We start from the raw sequence: 17,893 nt of genomic DNA on the forward strand, positions 1-17,893 counted from the left end.
ACGCCCCTGTCACTGACCTTCATGTCTCCACAGAAGGTTATTCCACTCCGGAGCAAATAACAGCTGATCAGTGGGGTGTGAAATGTCAGGTCTTCACTTATCTCATATTGATGGAATTGAGCTTGCCACGACTGTATTCATCGAACATTACCTTTTCATGTCTGTGGTTGCCACTCCTTTCATGGACTTTCAACTTAATATGCATTTTTTTTGTAGCATCGGCATCTCTGCCCCCTGCCAGGCAGAGACGCTGTCCCCCTTACCGCCGCGCTCCTGGTCCGGCGTCTTCCCCCCTCCCTGCTGCTGCTGGTGCTCGCAGCTTCCTGGGCACTGTGCTTAGGACACGCGCGCGCGCGCTCCCTCCCTCTTAAAGGGGCCTCGCGCGCCATCCTAAAAAGTCCCCTTCCAATGGCCGGAGGACTTTCCCTATTTAAAGCACCTCTTCCAATATGGAGGTGCCCGTGCAAGGTCGTTGATCTGTGATTCTTACTGTTGCTTCAGCCCTCAGGTCCCTCTGCAAGTCAGTCCTGTCCGCCAGTCTGTTCTTCAATCCAGTCCGCCAGTCTGTCTATGGGCTCTGCCCGCCTGCTTACCTGGAAGCACCTGCCTGTTACCTACCGTGCCTGCCAGCCTGCTTACCTGCATGCACCTGTCTGTTACCTGCCGTGTCCGCCAGCCTGCTTACCTGGAAGCAGCCGAATCAGCCTGCTTGTCTACCCAGACCACCCGTCAGCCTCCCTGCCGTGCTCATCCGCTGTACCGGTCAGTTCCTGCCATCTGACCCGTGGGAGTCACCTGCTCTCATACAAGGTCGGTCCCAGAGTGGCACCTGGTCCCCCTGCTCGGTCCCTCCCTGGTTCACGGAGTCAATTGAGCCGCCGTGCGAGCTTGTTCAGGCCGAGTAGGTACTTAGTTACGCCCCTCTGGTCCCTCCTTGCACCGCAGCACAGAGGTTCCACCACCCAGATCCTTAACAGTTTGCACGGGCCATGGAACCCGGTGGCCCCCTGGCTCCTTCGCTCTCTGACCTTTACTAGGAGGTTTCTCGTCAGAGATCCCAACAGGAAACTATCCTGACCTACCTGTGATCTGTCAACTCCCGCCTGGACATGCTGCCCACCCCATCTGTGTCCGTCTCGAGCTGAGCGGCACCCCCTCCGGCGGCGCCTCAGCCTACTAGTGCCATGGCATCCAGCTCTGGTCCCCAGCTCTCTGCGCCTCCACATTTTGGTGGTGACCCCGTCTTATGTCGGGGTTTCCTAAATCAATGCACGCTGCACTTTGAACTCCTGGCACATCAGTTTCCCTCCGAACGGGCCAAGGTTGTGTTCATCATGTCTCACCTCACCAGGGAGGCATTGGCATGGCTAAACCCTCTGTGGGAGAGAGGGGATGCCCTGGTGTCAGATCGGAAGGTCTTCGATGAGCCCAGACGAAAGACGTCTACTGCCTCCTAACTTCTCCGTCTCCGCCAAGGGAGTCTCACCATAGGCCAGTATGCCATACATTTCCGTACCCTCGCATCTGAGCTTGCCTGGAACAATGAGGCCCTGGTGTCCACCTTCTGGGAGGGTCTTTCTGGACGGATCAAGGATGAGCTAGCCGCTCGTGACATCCCTTCCACCCTGGATGACCTGGTGTCACTAGCTACCCGGATTGACATCAGTTTTTTGGAACGAGCTAAGGAGACTACCCGGGAGAGAAGATTTCCACGTCTCGCTACTGTATTCCAAAGCCTGCCTCTCAACCAGCAATTCCCCGGGCACGCTCACCTGAACCCATGCAAGTTGACCAAACCAAGATGGTCAAGTCTCGCCAGGAGACGCGCCGAGCCGAAGGTAGTTGCTTCTATTGTGGCAGTAAGGAGCATCTAATCCGTTCCTGCCCGGTGAGGCTGGGAAACTCCATTGTCTAGGACCGCTCAGAAAGGTCGCCGTAGGCAAGAGTAAATCCTCTCCGACCTTGACTCTATCCATTTCTATTTCCAGTGGTGAGACCCGCTTCTTTGAGACCGCCCACCTGGATTCTGGAGCCACTGGTAATCTCATTTCTCAGGCCCTTGTGGAGCGGTATCAGATTCCTACCATACGTCTGGCTTAACCATTGGCAGTCGCTTCTGTGGATGGGAGACTTCTTCCGGAGACCATCTTGCTCGTCACAGAGCCTTTAACCCTTCAGGTGGGAATGCTGCACTCGGAAAAGATCTCCTTTCATGTGCTGTCCGGTCTCTCTCACTCCTTCTTGCTTGGTCTACCCTGGTTACAGAGACATGAACCCGTCCTGAATTGGCGATCTGGTGAGGTGCTATGTTGGGGGTAGGATTGCCATGAGTCCTGCCTGGTTCCGGTTCGTCCAGCTCGACCCCCGTCTACTCCAGCTAATCTACTTGGTCTGCCGGCACCCTACTGGTCCTATGCAGATGTCTTTGACAAGAAGGAAGCTGAGACACTACCACCTCATAGGCCGTATGATTGCCCAATCGAGCTGGTACCCGGTGCTTCTCCTCCCGGCGGGCGTATCTACCCCTTGTTGCAGGCTGAGACCCGGTCCATGTCTGAGTACATAGAAGAGAATCTTGCTAGGGGATTCATCCAGAAATCTACCTCCCCGGCTGGAGCAGGATTCTTCTTCGTTAAGAAGAAAGACGGCTCGCTACGTCCGTGTATCGACTATAGGGGTCTTAACCAGATTACCATCAAGAATAAGTACCCCCTGCTTCTCATCTTAGAGCTGTTCTACCGCCTTAAAGGCGCGAAGATCTTCACCAAGCTCAATCTTCGTGGGGCGTACAATTTGGTCCGGATCCGCCAGGGAGACGAGTGGAAGACGGCATTGAACACCCGGGACGGTCACTATTAATATCGCGTGATGCCCTTTGGCTTTCGTAATGCCCCAGCCGTCTTCCAGGAGCTGGTTAACGTCATCTTCCGTGATCTCCTGTATTCCTGCGTGGTGGTGTACCTGGACGATATCTTGGTCTTCTCTCCGGATCTGCCCACACACCAGAGGGATGTTCGTCAGGTTCTGCTAAGGCTCCGGCAGAATCGCCTATACGCAAAATTTGAGAAATGCCTCTTCGAGCAGACCTCCCTTCCATTCCTGGGCTATATTATCTCCGAGACTGGTCTGCGGATGGATCCCGAGAAGGTTTTTGCCGTCTTAAAGTGGCCCCAACCAGAGGGGTTGAAGGCGCAATTTATTACCGCCTCTTCATCCCTCATTTATCCTCCCGGACCGCTCCCATCTCCGCGCTCACCCGTAAGGGAGCAAATCCCAGGGAATGTACTTCCGAAGCGGAGGAGGCCTTCGTCTCCCTAAAACAAGCCTTCTCCTCCGCCCAAGTGCTGCACCGTTCGGATTGCAACAAGCAGTTCTTCCTGGAGGTTGATGCATCCTCCTCCGGAGCCGGAGCGGTGCTCACCCAGAAATCCCTGTCTGGGAGAATGGTAACCTGCGGCTTCTTCTCCAAGCTCTTCTCCTCATCCGAGTGCAACTACTCCATAGGAGATCGTGAGCTGCTAGCCATCAAATTGGCACTGGAGGAGTGGTGTTACCTACTGGAGGGGGCTCTGCACCCTGTGGTCATCTACACTGACCACAAAAACCTGGCTCATTTACAAACGCCCAAAGACTTAATCCGCGTCAGGCCAGGTGGTCTCTATTCTTTGCCCGATTCTGCTTCACTCTGCATTACCGCCTGGCAGACAAGAACATTAAGGCTGACGCTTTATCCCGCTCGTTCCTGTCTACTGACCAAGAGGAGGAGCCTCTACATATCATCGACCCCTCCAAAGTAATGATTGTGGCTCCGTTTGACCTGTCTCTTCTTCCACCCGGTAAGACTTTTGTGGCAGTTCCAGATCGTAAGAAGGTTCTACTCTGGGGCCATTCATCCAAACTAGCCAGTCATGCTGGTCAGAGGAAGACCTTTCTGTTCATCGCCCGACATTACTGGTGGCCTTCTCTGCGCAAGGATGTTGCGGCTTTTTCCTCCTGTGCCCGGAACAAGGTTCCCCGGCACCTTCCATCCAGCCGTCTCCTTCCTCTTCCCGTGCCTTCCACTCCGTGGCAACACATAGCTATGGACTTCATTACGGATCTCCCTGTCTCTGCCGGTTGTACAGTCATTTGGGTGGTCGCTGACCGCTTCTCTAAAATGGCCCACTTCATCCCTCTGCCTGGTCTTCCGTCTGCATCTGTGCTAGCCAAGGACTTCATCCATCACATCTTTCGTCTTCACGGCCTACCCCACCACATTGTGTCTGATCGAGGGGTTCAGTTCACTTCGCGCTTCTGGAGAGCTACCTGCAAGCTGCTGGACGTCTCCTTGGATTTTTCCTCTGCTTATCACCCTCAATCCAATGGTCAAGTGGAACGTATCAACCAGGTCCTTACCAGTTTTCTCCGGTACTTCGTCAATGCTCACCAAAACGATTGGGTTGAGCTCCTACCATGGGCCGAGGTCTCCTATAACAACCATGAGAGCGAGTCTTCTACTAAATCCCAGTTCTTTGTGGTCTACGGGCAACACCCCCAGATTCCGTTTCCCGTCTCCTCTTCGGTGGACAATCCTGCCGCGGAGTCTCTTGTCAGCGAATTTTCGGCAATTTGGGAAGCCACTAAATCTGCACTCCTTGAGTCCTCCGAGCGGATGAAGAGACATGCTGATAAGAGACGTCTGGATCCTCCCTCCTCAGTTCCGTCCGGGAGACAAGGTCTGGCTTTCCTCCAAATATGTCCGTCTCAAGATACCTTCCTATAAGTTGGGTCCGTGGTTCATCAGTCCGTTCAAGGTTCTGAACCAAATCAATCCCGTGGCCTACAAGCTGAAACTCCCGGTCACCTTACGCATTCCCAACTCCTTTCATGTATCACTCCTCAAACCTAAACATTTTGGCCACCAAGAGGGTAAGAGGAAAGACTTTCTTTCTTGTGGATTGGAAGGGGTTTAGCCCTGAGGAGAGGTCTTGGGAACCCAGGGAGGACATTCATGCCCCTCATCTTCTTAAAAAATTTCTCTCAGGCTTAAAGAAGGGGGGTGTAAAGGGGGGGGTACTGTAGCATCGGCGTTTCTGCATCCTGCCGGGCAGAGACGCCGTTCCCCTCACCGCCATGGTCCTGGTCCGGCGTCTTCCGGCTCCCGTCCTGAAGCTACTGTGGCGCGCACTGCGTGCAGCTTCCTGGGCACTGTGCTTAGGGTGCAAGAGCGCACGCTCCGTCCCTCTTAAAGGGGCCGCGCGCACCGTCCTAAAAACTCCCCGGCCAATGGCCTGAGGACTCCCCCTATTTAAAGCACCTCCTCCAATATGGAGGTGCCTGTGCAATGGTTGTTGTTCCGTGTGCTAACACTTGCTTCAGCCCTAAGGTCCTTCTGTTTGTCAGTCCTGCCCGCCAGTCTGCCTGTCAGTCCTGCTCACCAGTCTGCCTGCCAGATACCTGTTGTGCCCGCCAGACTGCTTACCTGGAAGCACCTGTCTGTTACCTGTCGTACCTGCTAGGTTGTCTACCCGGACCACCCGTCAGCTTTCCAGCCATGCTCATCCGCTGTACCGGTCAGTTCCTGCCATCTGACCCGTGGGAGTCACCTGCTCTCACACAAGGTCGGTCCCAGAGTGGCACCTGGTCCACTTGCTCGGTCCCTCCCTGGTTCACGGAGTCGATTGAGCCGCCGTGCAACCTTGGTGAGGCCGAGTAGGTACTTCATCACGCCTCTCTGGTCCCTCCTTGCACCGAAGCACAGAGGTTCCACCTCCCGGACCCGTTACAGTCTTTATCTCTTTAATTGAAAATTCATTATAATTTTATTAATTAATTGTGTTTGTACATGATTGGTCACTTTTAAATTATTTTCACATGATATTTTGGTTCACTCTATGAATAAGGGTACAGAGTTGCCAGAAATGCAACAGTGAATACTATGACCTTGTCATATGGATTTTAATCCATTGTCTACTCCCTATGGATTTCCATTAAAGAAGTAATGTCTTTAATGAAAACTGTGGAAGACGTATCCTAAGCGTAGGTCAATATTACTGTAGTTGAAAATCCCTTTAATACTGTAATAATAAATGCTCATGCATTTTACAAATGCTCGGCACTCAAAATTGAATCTTTCATAATATATTTCTTTATTTCATAAAGAAATCCCAAAATTAGGTGTAACGTTTCAGCCCTATACACTGGGCCTTTCTCAAACACGGATTGCAGGTACAGTATGTATAGAGAATATAAGATGGGGCGCTTAGAAAAGCAGAATGTGCTGGTAATATTAACTTTTGAAAATATGAAGAACAATGTTATATGATGCTTAGAAAAAGATGTTACCTGGGAGCTGCACTTAAAATATCAGTTCTCCATGGGGAAGCACCAGAAAATACCTCAGGTCTACATGGTATGTCTGCAACAGCCACCTTCTAAGAAACAGATCTTTACCGTTCTTCCTATCACATGTCCCCCTTTTATGGCTGATCTCTATATTGTGTGTATTTTGTTCTCATAAAAAGAATATAGAACATTATTACAAAGCTGGAGCACTATATGTTCGAGCCTTAGTTAAATACAATGTATAGCCTCATATATTTCTCAGTGCATGGTAGAGATTTTCAATAAAGGCAGTGTATATAAAAAAAATTGAACAGTTCCTTATTGGCGACAACAATTTTTCTAAGATCAACAGAGCAACATTACGCCCTGAATTTTCCATCATAAGAGGAACTGACTAATCTGGTGAGGTTGATACAACAAGAGAATAGGTGAGTGTTTCCAGTACAGGTGTTGTAAACCAGATCTCAGGATTGATGATTACAAACGGTAAGAAGACTTGTGAGTACATCTATATGTGTATTGCTAGTGCCTTATAACATGGTTATAGGTAGATATCTAATGGATACAGTACTTTGCAACTTAGACATCTTCAACTTTAGTTCTTGTATTTATGAAATATGAAAGGCCTCAGACTGGTTTTAGTTAATGCTAGATCCTACATGCCATTTAAATTTGTAGGCTTTTAGCCTGGGAGAGGAATGATATTAGGTTAGGGTCCCATCAAAGAAAGTTACGCCTTGTTGGGGCTCGTGGGTTGTCATGAATTGACTAGGTAATGTGTGAAGTACCTTCACTTTATAAGCATATTCTATACAACAGCAGCAATGCAGTCCAAATTTCACATCTTCAATGTTTTCACACATTTTTAAACTTACAGGGGCTGCTATATTCTTTGGTTTGTATATGATATGGGCTCCAGAAATTCTAGATTTGGAGACTTGTTTGGTGAAGTTCTCACATTGTCGAGCTGTAAGTGATGGGGACAAAATACTGATTTTCATGAAGTCTATTTTTGTCTCCTTGGCTAAATAAAAGAGGTCGCTCTTCCCTTCATAGCACAGACAAGTACAGTTACAGCTGAAGCAACCCACACGGTGTGAGAACCTAACCAAATAGCTCCCCATATCCCAGCTTCCTGGAGCCTGTGCGTTGGACACAGGGAAATGGAATATTGGGGTTTGAGACAGTTACCACATAATTTTTAGGTTCTGAATTGATTTAAACTTTTTATGTCTCAACTGTCCTTAAAAGCGTTGTCCAAGATTTTTATGTTTCTTCTTTGTACCTAGGGTTTGAGCTGTACAGTAGGAAATAACAAACAGCTATACTTACCCACTCCAGGTTCAATGCTGCATTGAATTGCACTAATTTTATTTATATAGCGCCAACATATTCCGCAGCACTTTATAATTAAGCTGGGACATGTACAGACAATAAAGACATTACCGAATAACACATAACTCAACAATTACAGGAGAAGTGAGGGCCCTGCTCGCAAGCATCAATCTATAAGGAAATAGGGAGGACACAATAGGTAGAAAGTGCTTGTCATATATGGTCCAGCCATCATTTGAAATAGGGCATTTCAAATAAGCTGCATGTTCCGATTATCAGCCAATATCTAAGTACGGCTATCAAGTGATATTGGGTGCATGGCGGAATTGGAGACAGATGAATAAGAGGGACCAGATTCTGAGGAAAAGTTAGAAAAGGGAAACAGGAAAGAGTTAGAATTGTGAAGTGAGGTGATATGCCAGGCTAAAAAGATGTGTTTTTAAAACATGCTTAAAAATGTGGGGGCTAGGTATTAATCGGATTGTCTGGTGTAGTGCATTCCAGAAAACTACCATTTTTGTTGATGGACTGCAGCGGGACATCGCAACTTCCATGAACATGATTGCTGCCATCTATGTTGGCATCAACGCTGATGCCTGTAATTGGCGGTCATGTTCATTATAACCATGGTGTCACAGCTGCAAGCTATCAACAAAGACCGGCGTAGTGGTGGAGAGGATGAGTATTGCAGAGTTTCTAATTTTCTACAGATTATATTATATTTCATGCTGGAAATGTTGTGGTCAATGGCATATATTTATTGAACACTGTTATTGACAAAGCACATTATATTTTGTTATAAAACACCCAATTATTTTTTTTCTCCCAACTAATTTTTATTGGAGTATATTTATTTTGCAAAGGAACACAAAAATGACACGAATGAAACTAAAGTCGCAATAGGCTGAAAACATCACTGATTAAGTACCCAATAATCGAAAAAGCCCATAGTTTTTCATTGTGAAACTAAGAAGGACTGAGAGACAGAAACAACAATAATTTTACACTAAACATTTGACATGAAAGATACGGACAACCGAGATATTGAATGCTAGTGCAGCTGTCACAGTTATTAGAATTAATCTAAGCAAGGCTAGCCTTCATTTTCACAGATCCCAAATCATCTCAAAGAGTTCCAGGTTGTTGTCTAAAGAGGCAATAAGTTATTCAAAGGATTTAATATCCTTCAGTTGCGTGACAAGATCAAGGTGGGAGTGAGGAGCAGTTTGTTTCCACAAACAGGCTATAAAGGTCTTGGCAGTGATTAGATTGTGCGGGAGCAGCTCCGCTGGCCTCTAACCTACAGTCCTTACTTTTCAGTAAATACTCGAGAGGGCGGAAGGGAATATCACTGCTGAGTACTTCCCATTTACCTTGTTCCAAAAAGGCGTGATTCTAGGGCAGGTCCAAAAGATATGGAAAAATAGACCCAGTGGCTACCTGGCATCTCCAGCACGGTGATGGAACTATTAACATTATTTAGTAATTCAGGAGTATGGTACCAACTTATCATTAGCTTGTATTGCCATTCTTTGCATGCTGTGGAAATGGATGTCCATATAACGTTCAACATTTATGGAGAGATGAATAACCCTAGAACAGATTCTCTCTTATTCATATACATATGTGAAATATAGGTGTTAACAGGTAAAGAATTGAGATTAGTCCCCTGGTTGATGTGCTCATTCTATACAGCCTTTCAAACATAGAAGGAATAGCTACCTACAAAATAAGAAAATAATTTTGGTGAGTCCCAAAAATAATTAAAATCCTCAATTTATTACAAAATAATTTAAAATATCATACAGGTTGGGAATACATCTCAACGCGTTTCTGGCAAAAAGCCCTTATTCACTGAGATATAGATTCCTTATGATACATGGTATAAAAACAAATGGTAACCAACCGTTGATCAATAAACACATGTGTTAACAATCAATCACATTTGAGAATAATTATCATAATCACAAGGCTAAATCACAAGGAAAACCAGAAGGAGAGAAAAATAAAAAAAAATAAAAACCCACAGAAAAAAAAAAAACACCTGCATTCAAATCCCTAAAATGTAATATAGGTAAAGAGTATCATTCCTATGGTTCATGCCGTTGGGGTATTTTGTATCAAGCTTATGATCCAAAATAATTCTCTTAGGAGGAGTTTTTTCCTCCAATCCCCTCCTCTAATAGGAATATCCACTTTTTCTATCCCATAGAATGAAAGATTGTTTAATTCCCCCTTATGTCTCTCTACAAAATGCTTAATGCTCCTGAATAGAATGCGTTTTTATTTTTGATGTTGGTAACATGTTCTGCCATCCTTTTCTTTAATTTACATATTGTGCAGCCAATGTATTTTATTTTACATTCTTTGCAAAATATGCAATACACAACATAATTTGTATGGCAATAAAGCTTTTAATATCATTGGCTGCATCAATGTTTTGAGTTTGCAATGTATATTGGCACATCGTACATTTGGAACATGCACATTTAAAAAAACCTTTACAACTTAGCCAGGTTCTTTTATCACTTTTTTTGTGGCATGTATATATTGGGGAAAGAGTAGCACCTATTGATCTCCCTTTTCTCGGCACACATACTAATACATTTTTCAGGATTTTATTTAAGTCCCGATCTTGGAATAATACAGGGACATATCTGTTTATAATATTTTTTATTTCCTGAAATTGGCAACTATATGGGGTACTGAAGATGTTTTTTTTGTCCATATTATTCAATTTTATTGTTTATTGGTTTCTGGTTGTTATTAGCCATGAGCAAGCATGCTCGCTACTGCTCGGTGCTCACCCTAGCATCTCACTGCTCGAGATGCTCGCCGAGTATTTCCGGGTTGCTCGGGCGGGAACTCGGGTCCCCTCCCTGCATGTTTGGCGCTCATTAGAGAGCCAATGAACATGCAGGGATTGCCTGCCATGCACTGTAATGCCGTAGCCATGTTGGTTGTGGGCATTACAGTGATTGGCTGGCCGCACAGCGTAATCAGGTCTATATCAGAACTGGCACCGCCATGCTCGTCACAGTCACTCTGGATCAGACAGCGTCAGGGAGAGATTTGATTGTGTATTAGGTAGTGTAGGGAGAAAAACCATACATTACACATATTCATCTTAACAAACAGTCTTTCTGAGGACTAATCCATCTGCAGAGATATCAGGCAGGCAGGGTGTATAGACAGGCAGTGTATATAGCAGACTGCAGTGCATATAGTACAAGAGGCTCCATTTCAATACTGCCTTCTGCTGCTGTTATATATTTCTATACAAAGGCCCAGGTCTCAGGAGCCAGGAATACTTTTCTTTGGATCTTAATCCTCATTATTTGCTTAAAAAGCAATCCAGAGAACACCATTTTTCTGTGCCATTTGCTTGTTGGCACTGCAGAATACAGCCAGGTCCTTCCCATATTACAGCGCTAGAAATCCAGCTATTTAAAACCGTGTTTTCTCCGTCAAACGGATCACATATACATTGTCAGAAAATACTGCCATTTCTGGCCTCCATTAAAAATTTCCTTTAGTGTGTCATTGAAGCAATTCACAGCAGTTTACTGTTCAAACTACTTACCTACAGGCCAGGTATTTAAAACTGTGTTTTCTCTGTCACACGGATCACATGTAAGTTCACTCCAAACTCAGTCATTTGTAGTGAGCGTGGAAGATACTGTCCTCCATTTAAAATGGGCAAGGCAGGGGGCAAGGGACGAGGAACTTGACGTGATGGTAATGGTGCATGCAGACGCCGAGGACAAGGCCGTGGGCAAGCCGAAATTGTACCACAACAAACACCCATATCTTCTCGCCTGACCTTCCTGTCCCAATTTCTAGGGGACCACAGCACACCACTATTGAACCCAGAGCAGTGTCAAAAGGTTGTTGGTTGGATAGTGGGTAATGCTTCCAGTCACTTAGCCACCACCACCACCACCCTGTCTTCCTCACGGTCAAGTCTCAGTAGCCGTGAGTCAGGACCGCATATTCCTCACCCTGATCCTCCTTCCTCCCACCATGCCGAGTACCCAGAGACAACTGATCCCACACTTGGACACTCTGAAGAGCTGTTCACTTTTCCATTTATAGATTTGGGCCTCTCACCGGGTCCACTTGAAGCGGAGCAAGAGGAGATCGCATGTAGCAATGCCCAAATATTTGAGCAGCCACGGTCACACGAAGGCGACGGTGGGAAAGTGTCACAAGAGGTGGACGATGATGAGACACAATTACCAGAAAGTCAGGAGGAGGACCAGGGTGTGGAAGTGGAAGACGACGTGGTGGATGATATAGTAACTGCCCAACCTGGCAGGAGGACATGCAGAGTGAGGACAGCAGCACACAGGGGGAGGGAGGCAGAGCACCCCAACAGGCAGGAAGAAGCAGTGCGGTGGCCGCAGACAGAAGGCAGGCAACCGTTCCCCGTAACACCAACATGAAGGAAGTTGTCAGTACAACTGTTAGGTCTTCCCGAGTCTGGTTGTTTTTTAAAGACTCTGCCGATAACCCCAAAAAGGCCATTTGCACCACCTGCCAGGCCAGCATCAGCAGGGGTGGCAAAACGACCAGCCTGACCACCACCAGCATGATCAGGCACATGGCAGCAAAGCGCCTGACTTTGTGGGCCGAACCCCAGGGTCCAGGAACAGTGTCTGCGGGTGGCACCATTGCTTCTTCCACTGTTGTGCATGCAAGCCAATCCCCTGTCCATGGTGCATGCGAAGATGCCTCCTGCCCTGCACCTGTCGTTGCACACTCTCAAGTAGCAGCATCAGGAAGCACGTCCATGTCCTTGTCCCAGCGCAGTGTTCAGTTGTCCATAACCCGGTCCTTGGAACGCAAGCGCAAATATGCAGCCAACGCCCCACAGGCCACACTACTAAATTCTCACATTTCACGACTGCTTACGCTCGAAATGTTGACTTTTATGCTTGTGGAGACGGAAGCATTCCGCAACCTGATGGCGGCGGCCGTCCCTCAGTATTCGGTCCGCAGCCGCCACTATTTCTCCCAGAGTGCCGTCCCCGCAGTACACAAGCAAGTGTCCCAAACCATTAGCCGTGCCCTCAACAACACAGTTACCTGTAAAGTCCACCTAACCACGGACACGTGGAAAAGTGCTTGAGGGCAGGGACGGTACATCTCGCTGACAGCACACTGGGTTAACATAGTGGAAGCCAGGACCCAGTCAGACCTTGGGACGGAACACGTCCTCACGACGCCAAGGATTGCGGGCCCTAGGTCAATCAGGGTTGCCCCCACAGTCTACAGCTCCTGCACCTCATCCTCCTCAGCCTCCTCCTCCTCTTCAGCCTCCATCTCTGAAATGACCACATCTGTCACAAGCTAGAAGCACTGCAGCACTGCCACGGCCAAGCGGTAACAGGCTGTGCTGAAGCTAATATGCTTAGGTGAAAAAACGCACAATGCTGAAGAGTTGTGGACAGCTCTGAAAGAGCAGGCAGATCTGTGGCTCACACCGCTGAACCTACAGCTAGGCATGGTCGTGTGTGACAATGGCCAGAACCTGGTGGCGGCTCTGAGGCGAGGCGAGCTCACACACGTACCATGCCTGGCCCATGTGCTTAACCTCGTGGTTCAGCGGTTTCTCAAATCCTACCCGGAGCTGCCGGATCTGCTTGTTAAAGTATGCCGCCTGTGTGCCCATTTTAGAAAGTCAGCTACAGCTTCCGCCACCCTTGCAGTGTTTCAGCAGCGTTTACAGCTTCCGGCTCACAGACTGGTGTGTGATGTCCCCACGCGTTGGAACTCTACACTGCAGATGTTGGGAAGGATTTGTGAGCAGTTGTTGAGTACCAGCATCAACAAGGCCGTCGATATTCAGTTCAGACTCCACACATAAGACCTCAGGAGTGGACATGGATGTCAGACATATGTACCATCCTCCAAAACTTTGAGGACTCCACCAAGATGGTGAGCGGCGATGACGCCATAATTAGCATCACCATCCCGCTTCTCTGTCTTCTGAAACGCTCTCTGCTCACAATCAAAGAGGATGCATTGCAGGCAGAGCACGATGAGATGGAGCAAGGAACCATACAGGGTGATTACACACAGCCAAGCCTCATCTCATCCCTACATGGATTGGGTGATAATGAGGAAGAGGAGGAGGAGGAAGGACAGGAGCTAGTTTCATTCACTATAGATGGTACTACCTGCACAGCTGTCATACCGTCTGTTCAGCGTGGCTGGCCAGAGGACAGAGAGGAGGAGGAACATGTCGTACTCATTACTCTGTCCCTGCTCTGTGTGTCTTTAAATTCTTAGTGGGGTTTTTCCTAAAATTGGTCATCCGTTGGACTCACTGCATACCCTATAACTGTATAGCAGACTCTCTCCTTTCTTATGGGAATTTGGCGTTACTGTGGCCCTGCTCTTTGTGTCTTTAAATTCTTAGTGGGGTTTTTCCCAAATTTTGGCAGCCCTTGCAGTCACAGCATGGGCATTACCACTATAGGAGACCCGCTCCTTTATAATGGGAACATTTTTTTTACTGAGACCCTCCTCTATGTCTCTTCAAAGGGGTATTGGGTTGCGTCCAAATTTTTGGCAGCCCTTGCAGTCACTGGATACACAATAACAGTATAGGAGACCCACTTGTTAATAATGGGAACAACAAAGCATAGCCGGCTGATGGCTCTCTAACAATAGCGAGGGCCGACTGCTGGCCTTTTAAGAATAGTAAGGGCCGTCTGATGTCCCTATAAAAATAGGCTTTATGATTTTCAGAGTCCCTCCATCATAAATAAAACAGGATGTGTCTGATGATGTGTCACACACCACATTGCCAGATAAGGTTGTAAAATGTTAAAATGACATTTCCCGGTGAATGCATTTGTCTTAAAAAATAACGTTAAAAAAACAAAACAATAGGATCTTTCTATAGTATAAAAAACAGCGTCACCACTTTAACCTCAATGTAATCACATTATTCAGCTCATGCACCTCCTCCTCCATCTCCGAAATGACCACATCAGTCACAAGCTGACAGCACTGCAGCACTGCCTTGGCCAAGCGGCAACAGGCTGTGCTGAAGATAACATGCTTAATGCTTAATTGACAAACCACCCAGCGCTGCCGAGTTGTTGAAAGCTGTAACACAGCAGCCTGATCTGTGGCTCTCACTGCTGAACATACAGCCAGACATGGTCGTGTGTGACAATGGGCGGAACCTGGTGACGGAGAAATGACAGCCGGAGTAGATACGGTTTACCTATATGTCAGTCCTTTCTCCGAGCTAAATACAACTCTCAGCAAAAAGTGGACTCCGTACCGTCCCTCGCCACATTCACCTATCTATCATCATGGCCTCACCTCGGCACTATGAACTCTCCTGAAGGAGAAGCCAGGGCCCACTGGAGGAGTCTCCGGTTCTCTGGTGGGCCCGTCCAACCCTGCCGAGAAGCAGCCCTGGCTTAGAAAAGTGTGGCGGAAGGTTCCCGGACACTCTATGGCTGCTTTTTTAATGTGGATAGGCCATGCTTATGCATGTTATTTCTTAAATCGCATTAAAGGCCATTGTACAACTCTATATGCAAGAAATTAAATGCGCAAAGAAAGATGTGTGTGTGTCAAAGCACTACCGACAACAGCGAGTTGCTGTTGGACGGGCTGCCATTGCTTCTCCAACAAGGTGCATTAGAGGACTTCCTAGGAGAAATGACACGCAGGGTAGATACGGTTTCCCTCTATGCCAGTCCTTTCACCGAGCTAAATACAACTCTCAGCAAAAAAAGTTTTGGACTGGCTCCGTACCGTCCCTGGCCACATTCACCTGTCCACGTGTTTGTGGTTAGGTGGTCCTTCCTAGTAAGTGCACTGGGGAGGGCACAGGTAATGTTGTGGGACCCGTGCTTGTGGAAGGCGGAGGCGACACCGGGAGAAACAGTGGCGGCTGGGGACCGTCTATGGACACCCGGCCGCCGCCGGCATGAGGTTGTGAAAAGCTTCCGCCTCCACGAGCTTAAAAGGCCATATTTCAAGTGCAAGCAGCTGCCCAGAAATCTCGCAGTTTAGTGTTGTGGCCTGTAGGTGGGTGGGTGGCTGGCTGCATACTTGCACTTGCATTCCAAGTAACAGAAAACAAAGCAGATGGTGGCCTCTATCATCATCATGGCCTCACCTCGGCACTATGAACTCTCCTGAAGGAGAAGCCAGGACCCACCGGAGGAGTCTCCGGTTCTCTGGTGGGCCTGTCCAACCCTGCCGAGAAGCAGCCCTGGCTAAGAAAAGTGTGGGGGAAGGTTCCCGGACATTCTATGGCTGCTTTTTTAATGTGGATCGGCCATGCTTATACATGTTATTTCTTAAACTGCATTACAGATCAGGCCATTGTCCAACTCTGTATTCAAGAGATTAAATGCGCAAAGAAAGATGTGTGTGTGTAAAAGCACCACCGACAAGGGCGAGTTGATGTTGGATGGGCTGCCATTGCTTCTGCAACAAGCTGCATTAGAGGACTTCCTAGGAGAAATGACACGCAGGGTAGATAGGGTCTCCCTCTATGCCAGTCCTTTCACCGAGCTAAATACAACTGTCAGCAAAAACAGTTGTGGACTGGCTATGTACCGTCCCTGGCCACATTCACCTGTCCACGTGTTTGTTGTTAGGCGGTCCTTCCCAGTAAGTGCACAGGGGAGGGCACGGGTAATGTTGTGGGACCCGTGCTTGTGGAAGGCGAAGGCGACACCGGGAGAAACAGTGGCGGCTGGGGACCAAGTATGGACACCCGGCTGCACCGGCATGAGGTTATGAAAAGCATCCACCTCTACGAGCCTAAAAGGCCACATTTCAAGTGCAATGCAGCTGTCAAAAATTTGGCAGTATAGTATTGCAGCCTGTGGGTGAGTGGGTGACTGGCTACATACTTGCGCTTGCATTCCAAGGAATGGAATAGAGACAACTGAACGCTGCACTGGGACAAGGACGTGGACTGTGATTGTTGCAAGTCTGCAACGACAGGTGCATGGCGGGAGGCATCTTCGCATGCGCCAAGGATCACTTATGATGGGCACACTTTTAGGCAGTGACCTGGGAGTCAGAAATGCTTCCAGAGATCTTCCCCATGCTGTTCCCATGTCTTTTCAGCACTGTATGCATGTGTCTGATGATGTGTCACACACCACATGGCCAGATAAGGTTGTAAAATGTTAAAATGACATTTCCCAGTGAATGCATTTGTCTTTGTTGATAGCAATACAAAAGTGCAAAAACGCATCAAAAACGCTACGTGTGAACATAGCCCAACGTGTGGAGGAGTATTTTTGTTTTTGGTTATTTATTTTGCTTTATATACATTGTACATGTCATGGAAAGGATGTTCCTTAACATATTTCCCAGGAAAATCCATTTTGGCTTCGGTTTGGTATGTTTTATTGTGAGTCCGTAAAAGTGGTGTAATACCTCTGACAACGTTGTTGACAGCAGTGACCTGGGCATCCGAAATGCTTCAAGGTGTCTTCCCATGCTGTTCCCATGTCATTTGAGCACTGTTCCCATCGATTTGGGCAATTTTTAGGTCCTCTGCAGACCGCCGGGGGGAGCCGCCTGAAAAATGCTCGAGTTTCCCATAGGCTTACATTGGGCTCGTTGCTCAGGTCGAGCACTCGAGTATTCCAATTTGCTCGACCCGAGCAACGAGTACCCAAGCATTTTAGTGCTCGCCCATCACTAGTTGTTATTAATACCATCGTCACTGTTGTTTAAATGAGTATTTCTTACAATAACTTTTTTTAATGCTGAATCAATATGTTTTTTCTTATATCCCCTTTCATTAATCTAGATGTTGCTGCCTTTGCTTGTTCATTGAATAGTGTGATATCAGAGCTATTTCTATAAATTCTATTTAATTCACCATAGGGGATTGAATTCACAGTATGGGCGGGGTGGCAGCTGTCTGCTCTAAGTGTAGTGTTCCCACTAATAGGTTTTCTATAGTTGCGATATCTAACCTTTTGTTGTTTTACATCCCCCATGAGATACAAATCCAAAAAGCTGATTTTATCCTGCAGTTCAGTATAAGTAAATTTTAAATTTACATTATTAGCATTGATATAGGATATAAAATATGGGATTTTTTCCACTTCTCCTACCCATATTAGTAAAACATCGTCTAAATATCTAACATATAGTTCAATGTCATTTCTAAAAGGCATCCTATTCAGGAGCATTAAGCATTTTGTAGAGAGACATAAAGGGGAATTAAACA

General features: G+C 47.3%; 1 protein-coding gene across 3 annotated transcripts in view; it reads left to right on the plus strand.

Annotated features, from left to right (window-relative positions):
• Positions 1–6,617: 6,617 nt before the first annotated feature.
• LOC141271075 (membrane-spanning 4-domains subfamily A member 4A-like) overlaps positions 6,618–17,893 on the plus strand; it is a 180,270-nt gene continuing 168,994 nt past the window's right edge. Inside the window, exon 1 of one of the 3 annotated variants that reach the window (XM_073681179.1) lies at positions 6,618–6,752. Coding sequence is in view for 2 of the 3 variants with exons in the window: in XM_073681177.1 (XP_073537278.1) it covers positions 6,798–6,822 (25 nt within the window). In the remaining variant the exon portion in view is untranslated. Of the gene's footprint in view, positions 6,823–17,893 lie in introns of all 3 variants that reach the window. The other 2 variants (XM_073681178.1, XM_073681177.1) reach the window with 2 other exon arrangements.

The sequence above is a fragment of the Phyllobates terribilis genome, unplaced genomic scaffold, assembly GCF_046119375.1.
Source record: "Phyllobates terribilis strain yellow unplaced genomic scaffold, ASM4611937v1 Scaffold_5__5_contigs__length_657084704, whole genome shotgun sequence".
Lineage (NCBI taxonomy): Eukaryota > Metazoa > Chordata > Amphibia > Anura > Dendrobatidae > Phyllobates > Phyllobates terribilis.